The 9,216-nt window shown below is 51.2% G+C and overlaps 1 protein-coding gene across 1 annotated transcript; it reads left to right on the top strand.

Moving 5' to 3' along the window:
• The first annotated feature begins 8 nt into the window (after nucleotides 1-8).
• TFIP11 (tuftelin interacting protein 11) lies at nucleotides 9-8,513 on the top strand. The gene is given in 13 exon segments (XM_040576524.1): nucleotides 9-233; nucleotides 235-300; nucleotides 681-840; nucleotides 1,511-1,667; nucleotides 2,165-2,292; nucleotides 2,764-2,916; nucleotides 3,520-4,029; nucleotides 4,727-4,833; nucleotides 5,056-5,224; nucleotides 5,429-5,672; nucleotides 6,327-6,469; nucleotides 6,747-6,912; nucleotides 8,074-8,513. Coding segments are annotated over 13 exon segments (2,481 nt in total). The 5' UTR covers nucleotides 9-111; the 3' UTR covers nucleotides 8,430-8,513.
• Nucleotides 8,514-9,216: the final 703 nt, after the last annotated feature.

Genomic DNA, 9,216 nt, shown 5'->3' with positions numbered 1-9,216 from the left:
GAAGTACCGGAAGTACCGGAAGGGGACGGCGCGCTTCCGGCTACCGGGGGCTGAGGGGGCAGCAGCGGGGGCAGCAGCGGGCCGGGCGGCGGGGCCGTGCCGGGGGGCGCCATGTCGATGTCGCACCTGTACGGCGCGGAGGACGGCGTGGAGCTGGAGCGCTTCGAGGTGTCGGAGTGGGACCTGCACAACGAGTTCAACCCGCACCGCGCGCGGCACGGCCCTCCAAGGAGGAGGCACGTACGGCGTGTGGGCGGAGCGCGACTCGGACGAGGAGCGGCCCAGCTTCGGCGGCAAGCGGTACGGGGGGGGGGGGGGGGGGGGGGGGAAGGGGACGGACGGGCCCGGCGCCTCCCGGCCGCGAGGGCCCCCCCGGCCGGCCCGGGGCTCCCCGGGCATCCCCCGCTGCCACCGGTGAAGGCAGCGCCAGGCCGCGGCCCCCGCCGCCCCAGCCCTCCCCGTTCGGCCCCAAGGCGCGGTACCGAGCCGCGGCGCCCCCAGGCCGTGCCTCCGCAGTGCCGCCCCACCCCCCCCCCCCCCCCACCCCCCCCCACCCCCCCCCCCCCCCCCACCCCCCCCCCCCCCCCCCCCCCCCCCCCCCCCCCCCCCCCCCCACTCCCCGGGGCCGGTCCCGGTCCCGGTCCCGGTCGGTGACCGCTCCCCGGTCTGTCTCGGTGCAGCTCCAGAGACTACTCGGCCCCCGTGAACTTCATCAGCGCCGGGCTGAAGAAGGCGGCGGCGGCGGCGGAGGATGGGTCGGAGGAGGACTCTGAGGAAGATGAGAAGCCCGCCAAGCAGGAGGAAATGCCCAAGGAGTTCGTGCCGAAGAAGCTCAAAACGGTGAGCGGCCCGGGGAGTCTCAGCTCTGTGTAACGTGTCTGTGGGGCTTAGGTGGTGGTCAGAGGCCGTGGAACAATGAGGGAGCACTAAGGAAAGGGAGAAGTAACTGAAACCAGGGAGCCACGCAGGACAGCGCTCGATTAAGGGAGGCGTTTTGTCTCTCTGCTCACGGTTATTCTGATGTAATGCTGCGTGCCCTTCGGAAAAACACTCCCTTGCGGGCTCTTTTGTCTTCCTAAATAATCCTGTGGCCAGCTGAGGTTAAACTAAAAGAACGTGCATGTTTTAGTTCCTTTCTTTGGTCAACCAAAATTCTCCCCCAAATTTTTAATCTCGCTGAATGGTATGGCTAATCCCAGCGTGTTACACAGTAAAAAATAAATAAAATACTTGTTTTCAACTATCAAATTCGGTAAGAATCGGGAAACAGCTCCAGCTGAAGGCAGTGGCAGAGCCTGATAACTAGCAGCTCCCGTGGGTTGCTACCTGGCAGGCAGCTTCCATCGGCACAGACGTGGCTCCCTGATGTGGTGAGCGGGAGAAGCAGCAGTGCGCCGCGTGACAGCTGAAGCGCTCCTGGGCAGTTCTGCCTCTCGGAGAGAAACTCGGCAGGGCTCGGCTGTTACGGTTCCTTAAACGTCTTTTGTGGTCTGTTTGTGTGTTCTAATAGGGCGGTAACTTCAAGCCTAGTCAGAAAGGCTTCGTAGGGGGGACAAAATCTTTCATGGACTTTGGCAGCTGGGAGAGACACACCAAGGGAATCGGGCAGAAGCTCCTCCAGAAGATGGGTTATGTTCCCGGAAAAGGTCTCGGGAAGAATGCTCAAGGTACTGCCGTTGTCTGGTTGTTTCTTGTGAAGTTGTGAGTTGGAGAAGAGGTTGAGCTCTTTAAAGAGCTCTCATTGAGGCGGCTTACAAATGAGTTCTTGTTTCTCTTGCGAGTGATCTGGGCCCTCATGGCAAGGTTCAATTGTATTTAATTTACCAAAGGCCAGTGTTGTGTTCTTGTTCTCCTGCAAGTGAGAGCAGGAAGAAAGAAGGGAGACGAAATGCCCAGGGTTGGCAGCTCACAGAAAAGGAGATGTTACAGTATGTGATAGAATAAAAAAGCAATAAAGTACGGATGTGAGTACCACTGTGTGCGTATGCAAATCGGTGATTCTGTGGCCATTAAGAAGTTAGCGAAGTGGAAAAGGATGGCACAGGAACAGAGGTGGAGCGCTCGGCTGGGTGTTTGTGCTGATCAGATAATTCAGGTACTGTAAGAAAAATATTGTCTCTGAGTTAAGCTGTTCTTCCTCCTGACGTAACTACTGTCTTGTTAGGTATTATCAACCCGATTGAGGCCAAACAGAGAAAAGGCAAAGGAGCTGTGGGAGCATACGGCTCTGAACGAACCAGCCAGTCTCTGCAAGACTTCCCTGTCGTTGACTCAGAAGAAGAAGCTGAAGAGGTATTTGTATGGCTCCTGGTACACCTGCTTTCCCTCTTACTTGTACAAAATCAGTTCTAGTATCCTCTTCCCTGGTAAAGAAAACTAACTGAGGTCATTTTAGATACGAAGGTAAAGACGTATCTAACCAACTCGTGTGGTATCTTTTCCTGTCCTTGCAATGTTCTTTTTGTTGGTTCTGGCTCACTTTATTCTGGTAGTCTTCCTAGAACCCCACCCTCAAACAGTCCCCTCCCAAATAAATAGTTGGCTTCTGCTTAGAGGGAGAAAAAAGAAAAAGTAAGAAACATTCTGCTAGCCTTGAGAATAAGGTGGTTGGCTGAGCCAGCTGGCTGCTGTGCTTTGCCTCTTTCCTTATTATTCTGCTCTACAGCATTCTTCATTGATCTGGTGGTTATTTTTTCCATAGAAAACAGACAATTTGGGGGTGAGACAGAGCATCAACAGCAACTTCTCTTTGTTTTCATTTAGGAATTTCAAAAAGAGCTCAGCCAGTGGCGGAAGGATCCCAATGGAGGCAAGAAAAAGCCCAAATACAGCTATAAGACAGTAGAAGAACTGAAAGCCAAGGGCAGGATCAACAAACAGCTTTCAGCCCCTCAGAAGGAGCTGTCTCAAGTCAAGGTAAGGCTGCTACCCAAGCGGTGGCATCTCTGGAAGCCAGTTCGTCCACTAAATGTTGTGAGTGCTTTTTAGCCTTAATAGAAGGCAGTTCTAAAAACCGACTGTCTACAGCCTCGTGCAAATCGAGGCCTCAGACTCGTTATCGACTCATTTAATAGACCACAACATCACCGGGGACATTGGGTTTGTTTGCTTCGTAAGTTGTTTCACATTTGTCATAGCTCACGTAGCTTAATTAAGATATTCACCTAAAATTAACGTGTTTTTAAAAAGTATTAAATTACCTAAGACTTCTGTACAAAACCAAAACACTGCGTGCATCAACGCAGTTTGCAGATTAACTCAGAGAAGGAGTAAAATTGAGCTCAGAGGTGGTGTCTTCCAGCTCTGACTGCAAAGTGTTTTTACGCGTTGTAAATCTTCGCGCCAGGAGTGGGCCTTTCTAGAGGTAGCGTCCTGTTGCCCCCGTCAGAATGCCAGATCTCATTACTAGCCTGCAGGAGTAACGAAGGTCGTTGAAAATCTCCCAGTTTGGTAAGGGATTTCCTCCTGATTTAACGTGAAATACGTTTTTTAAGACATGTTTTTCTTGTTTGTTGGAAGGTTATAGATATGACGGGCCGGGAACAAAAGGTTTATTACAGCTACAGTCAAATTAGCCACAAGCACAACATCCCAGACGACAGCCCTCAGCAGCCGCTGGGCAAAGACGCCAAGCCGCAGGGATTTGCCTTGCCCGAGCTGGAGCACAACTTACAGCTCCTCATCGACATCACGGAGCAGGAGATCATCCAGAGCGACCGGCAGCTGCAGTACGAGAGGGACATGGTCGTCAACCTGACCCACGAGATTCAGAAGATGTCTGAAGTCCTCTCGCACGAGGAGACCGCGATCAGCAATCTCAGCAAGGTCCTGGACATGGTGGAAGAGTGCGAGAGACGGATGCAGCCCAACTGTGAGAATCCCTTGACCCTGGATGAGTGTGCAAAGATTTTTGAGACGCTCCAAGACAAGTACTACGAAGAATACAGAATGTCTGATAGGGTAGACCTGGCAGTGGCAATAGTCTATCCTCTCATGAAAGATTACTTCAAGAACTGGGATCCCCTCAAGGTGCGCGCTAGTTCGATTTATCCGCAGGTCTTAATTGACGGCTTAAGTTTTTTATCATCTTGACTTCCCCCCTCCTTGCCCAGAACTCCTGTCCAGTTTGGAGAGAAAATAAAAAAAAAGAGAGGGACCCTTCCTCTCACCTGGCAGGAGAAGAGAAGGCTCCAGAGCAGGCTGCCAGCGTTCCTGTCAGAGTGAGATAAACGTGCAGGAAGGTGGATCCACCCTGCACACGTGCTCAGACCTTTCCTAAGGCCCGAGGCCAGTGTTCTGTAAAATGGCTGACAGTTTGGGAGCTTGTAAGAGTAAAATCAAGCCTTTTCGTGGACGTTAGGAAGAAAAGGCAAATAAAAGCTAAATCCCTAGTCCTTGTTTTCTGGAAAGCGGAGGGGTCTGTTTTTCAAGCAGTCAGGTATGCGGCGTTTATTCCTAATGCCATTTAGGCTGTGGTTCGTTAAGAGTCTGTATTCTCTGTGCCCCTGGAAAAGTTCTGACAATCCTCTTCCTCCTTCTGGAGGTGCGATAAATCCATAAAGGGGGGTTCCTCTTGTGGGACTTTAATAACTGCTGCAAGCCGCTAGCTTGTCTTCTGAGTCGGTGCGAAAGCTGCCTGGGGGGCGTGCCATCGGCCTGTTCTGTGTAGACGCCAGCTGAAAGGAATGAAAAAGGGTAAAGACCGCTTACGCCTTATCGTTCCCAGGACTGTACGTACGGCACGGAGATTATAGCCAAGTGGAAGAGCCTTCTAGAAAACGACCAGCTCTTATCGCACGGTGGGCAGGACCTCTCGACAGATGCTTTCCACAGGTAAATCAGAAATTAATCGCACCTTGTTTAGTATCTTCAAATGCTGCTTCCTCAGTGATGGAAGAGAGAAAGCGTGCTTTCCAGATGAGTCTCTTGAGGTGTCTGTTAAAATCCAGCTGTTTACTGTACAAAAGGGAGTAGCTTTTAAATAAGTTACCCGGCTGGTTTACCTAGGCTTGGGGCTACAGCTTTAAACTTAACTTTGATTTTTTTTTTTTCCAGACTGATGTGGGAAATCTGGATGCCATACGTCAGAAACATAGTAGCTCAGTGGCAACCGAGGAACTGTGGATCGATGGTGGATTTCTTGGATAGCTGGGTACACGTTGTTCCCGTGTGGATACTGGATAACATTCTGGATCAGCTCATCTTCCCCAAGCTACAGAAAGAGGTAAGATGGGAGAGCTGCGCTACAATGAAGCCTTACTCTGAGCCAGCGATTCAATTTCAGCCAACTACCACCTCCAAAACGCCAGCCTGTTGCCCCCGTCAGTGCATTTAGGAATTGGGGGGTTACGTTATGGCCCTTTCCGTATCTGGCAAGACTTGCCGCCAGCGGATAGACTTAGGAAATCTCTTCCGTGTTTGCCTTAAGGTTGAAAGCTGGAATCCTTTGACAGACACAGTCCCAATCCATTCGTGGATCCATCCCTGGCTTCCCCTGATGCAGGCACGATTAGAGCCGCTCTATTCTCCCATCCGAAACAAGCTGGCGAACGCGCTGCAGAAATGGCATCCCAGCGACTCCTCAGCCAAACTCATCCTTCAGCCCTGGAAGGACGTGTTCACACCTGGGTCGTGGGAGGCCTTCATGGTCAAAAACATCGTGCCTAAGCTAGGTGAGACAAGCCAAATAACATCAGTTTACGTGCTGTATCTGCTAGTTGTCACCTTCCCCCTTAACCCTTGAAAAATCACATGGGCACAATTGTCAGTGTCACTTCAAAAACTACTAGTGAGTTTAGACAGAGTTTGCACCTTCTTTTGCGTTACCACTACTATGCTTTTTTTAAGAGGCGCGGACATTGTAGAAATCACGGGAAGTCCTGTGATTATCCTCAGTGTTTTGTTTATTTTTCTAAGTCATCTGATTCCTCTGTCCTTCAGCCGACAGGAATATCTGATGGCTGTCGGATAGCGATGGGGAGGCATTCCGTGGCGTGGTACTCCTGTATTCTTAGGCCTGGGTTAGTGCTTTCACCGTGAGATTTTGCAATCCCTCAGCCATGCAACTTGGCTAAAAAGCTCTGTGGTCCAAAAAAAACCAAAAGCAACAACAGCTGAGCGTTTTAAGTTTCTCAGCTCTGGCAGCAAATTGTGATCGTGGGAAATAGCGCACTGTTCCAGCGTCAGGGATCAGGTGAACAGTTTAAAGAGCCCAAATGTCTCCTGGTGCAATACCGTGGCTCCTCAAATCGCGTATATATCGTCGTGAAATGGGTCAGGGCGCTCGGAAGTAGAGTTCTCCGGTAACTCTTCTTCCTGTTTCCTAGGGATGTGTTTGAACGAACTCATAATAAACCCGCACCAGCAGCACATGGATGCCTTCTACTGGGTGATTGACTGGGAGGGGATGATTTCTGTCTCCAGTCTTGTCGGGCTGCTGGAGAAACACTTCTTCCCCAAGTGGCTGCAGGTGAGGAACTTACCAAGGTTGAGTCATTTCTGACAGGCGTGATTCAAAGCGAAGCGTTTTAGTGACCCTGGCCTATCAGTTGCTGCCCCGGCGCTGAAATGGTTTAACTGCTACGTGGAGCTGTCTCTGTCGTAGCTCCACACGCAGGAGACCGGACTCTTTCCTCAGACTGTCACGGCCCTTCTTTTACTGAAAGCTCAGTATAAAGTAATGCATTATACGGACATTCTTTCACAAATGTGTCCAATTGCATTTGACTGGTCATGTTGTTTTGCAGGTGCTGTGCTCTTGGCTCAGTAACAGCCCCAATTACGAAGAGATTACAAAGTGGTACTTGGGCTGGAAGTCCATGTTCTCAGACCAAGTGTTGGCACATCCGTCGATCAAAGACAAATTTAACGAAGCTCTTGATATCATGAACCGGGCTGTCTCTTCCAGCGTTGGTAGGTGGCTTCCTGTGATGGCTCCGCTCGCTGTGATGGCAGCACAGCAGCGCTTGGTTCTTGTGAGGCTGTATTTGGGAATGGCCCTGCTAATCAGCACTGCAGCTGCTCCAGTGAGCGTTAAGAACCAAAGCGATTTTTACTTTGCTCTGCCCATGGTAATTATCTGTGCTTCACTGAAGCACAAACTGTTTTTAATGTCCGGTTGTCTGTGCCATGAGGTTACTGATTCTCCTTTCAGCCTAGCCTGGATACAGCGTATTTTATGTCAGGAGAGAGCAGCAGAGAGCATCATTTCAAAACGTTGGCTTCTGAAGCTATAATTAGGGGGTTGGTTTTTTTCCTCCCTTTATGGTGAGATACAGGTCCTTCTCCTTAGCTTTGGAGCAGTGCCCTTCCTTCCACGTGACCCTCCCTCTGATATAAAGAGATCGTTAGGAATTTGCTGGAAATGGAACTGAGTAAGAAGGGAAGGAAATGCCCAAGGGAGCAGTGCCTGAAATTTGTCCTGCCCTCAGAGACTGCTGTTTACCTGTGTTCTTCTTAGCCGCTTGCTTCATAGCGCGATGGAGAGTTTGCATCAGAAACACGGATAATTCCTTAAGCTCTATTTTAAGTGTTTGTTCCCGGGGTAAAACAGGCAGGCATTGCACTAAGAGGAATTCAGCTATTGAGAAATTTCTGGCATGGTACTCGTGCAGCTGCACACGGCGAAAGCCCTGTGATGCAGCGCTGCTTCTTGCAGCGTGGTGCCTGCAGTCCTTAGCCGTGTTGCAACAGTCACTGTTTGTAACTCGGAGGTGGCACGTGGGGACCACAGGCTGGGGTTGGGCCTTGAGGAGTACGTTTTGTTGTTGCCGTTTGTTGTCATTTTCCCTTTTCCAGTAGGAGCGCAGCGTCCTCTTGTGCACGCTCAGATTCAGTTGGGGATTATATCAAACCCTGTCTCTTTGCTGCAGTTCTCTGATTCAGCTATCTAGTCTGTCGTATTAACGTTAACACTAAAACTTAAGCAACAAAAGCTGTAAGGGATGATTCAGAACATTATGGCTCAACTTTACTTATTTAATAATATTTACTGTGTCCTGGACTGACTTTGCCCAGGGACCTTGCACAAGGAGCAGGCTGGGACCTTGTTCTCACCTTTTGTCTGCCCACCAGGTGGCTACATGCAGCCGGGTGCTCGGGAGAACATCGCGTACCTCACGCACACGGAGCGGAGGAAAGACTTCCAGTATGAGGCCATGCAGGAGCGGCGAGAGGCCGAGAACATGGCCCAGCGAGGCATCGGCATGGCCGCCAGCTCCGTGCCGATGAACTTTAAGGACCTGATTCAGACGAAGGCAGAGGAGCACAACATCGTGTTCATGCCCGTGATCGGCAAGCGGCACGAAGGGAAACAGCTGTACACGTTTGGACGGATTGTGATTTACATCGACAGGGGCGTTGTGTTTGTGCAAGGAGAAAAGACTTGGGTGCCGACCTCCCTCCAGAGCCTCATCGATATGGCGAAGTGAGGCTCCTGCTTCGAACTGTAAAGATGATCTCAATGATATTTTTAGGGTGACTGTCTTAAAATAAAGAAGTTACAGATTTGTAAATAACGAAGCTTCAGCTGTATACCAGGATTGGTTTCTTAGCTGCTTCGACAGGGTCAAGAGGTGAAATTATTCATGGAAGGTGGTGCTGAGGAGGAGCCAGCAGTTCGGATGTTGTGTAATGGCCACTTGTGACACCACTTCAGCAGTAATTGTTTGAAATCATTAGGCCGGTGAGGGTTAGAAGGGACCACTGGCAGTCGCTCTCTGCTCGAAGCAGGGCCATCACCAACGGCAGCTCAGCGTGAAAGGCTCCCCTCACGAAGATTTCACAGCTGCTCAGCTGCGCGCTGCCCTGGCAGTGATAATTATGATCCTGATGCCGTCCCTCACAGTGGGCCCTTCTCTGCCAGCTGCGGCCGGGACCTGGGCCGCCTCTCCAGGTGTGCCGCGGGCTTGTTCAGCCAGGTCCCTGCCCCAGCTCTCAGGCCCGCATCAGCTCCCGGTGCCCCTCTCTGCCCTGTCAAAGCAGAGCTGGAAGGGCGATTGCTTTTCTGGTACGTTCAAATGTGCTATAGGAACTCAGTAGTTCAGGGCACTTGTTTCCCAGAGGGAAATGACGTGGCTCTTCAGAGAGGAATGTCTGGAGAGCTGGTTTGAGTAGCGCTGAACAGCTCGAGTCCCCTGCCTGGGGAAGAGCTTTCATGAGCCTGTGTTAGAACCAGCTACTGCCGCTTTCAACTGCACCTCCCTCAAATTACTTGCC

The sequence above is a fragment of the Cygnus olor genome, chromosome 17 (genome assembly GCF_009769625.2).
Source record: "Cygnus olor isolate bCygOlo1 chromosome 17, bCygOlo1.pri.v2, whole genome shotgun sequence".
NCBI classification, from domain to species: domain Eukaryota; kingdom Metazoa; phylum Chordata; class Aves; order Anseriformes; family Anatidae; genus Cygnus; species Cygnus olor.
The sequence above is the reverse complement of the archived record's forward strand: the minus strand, read 5'-3'. Positions and strand labels throughout refer to the sequence as shown.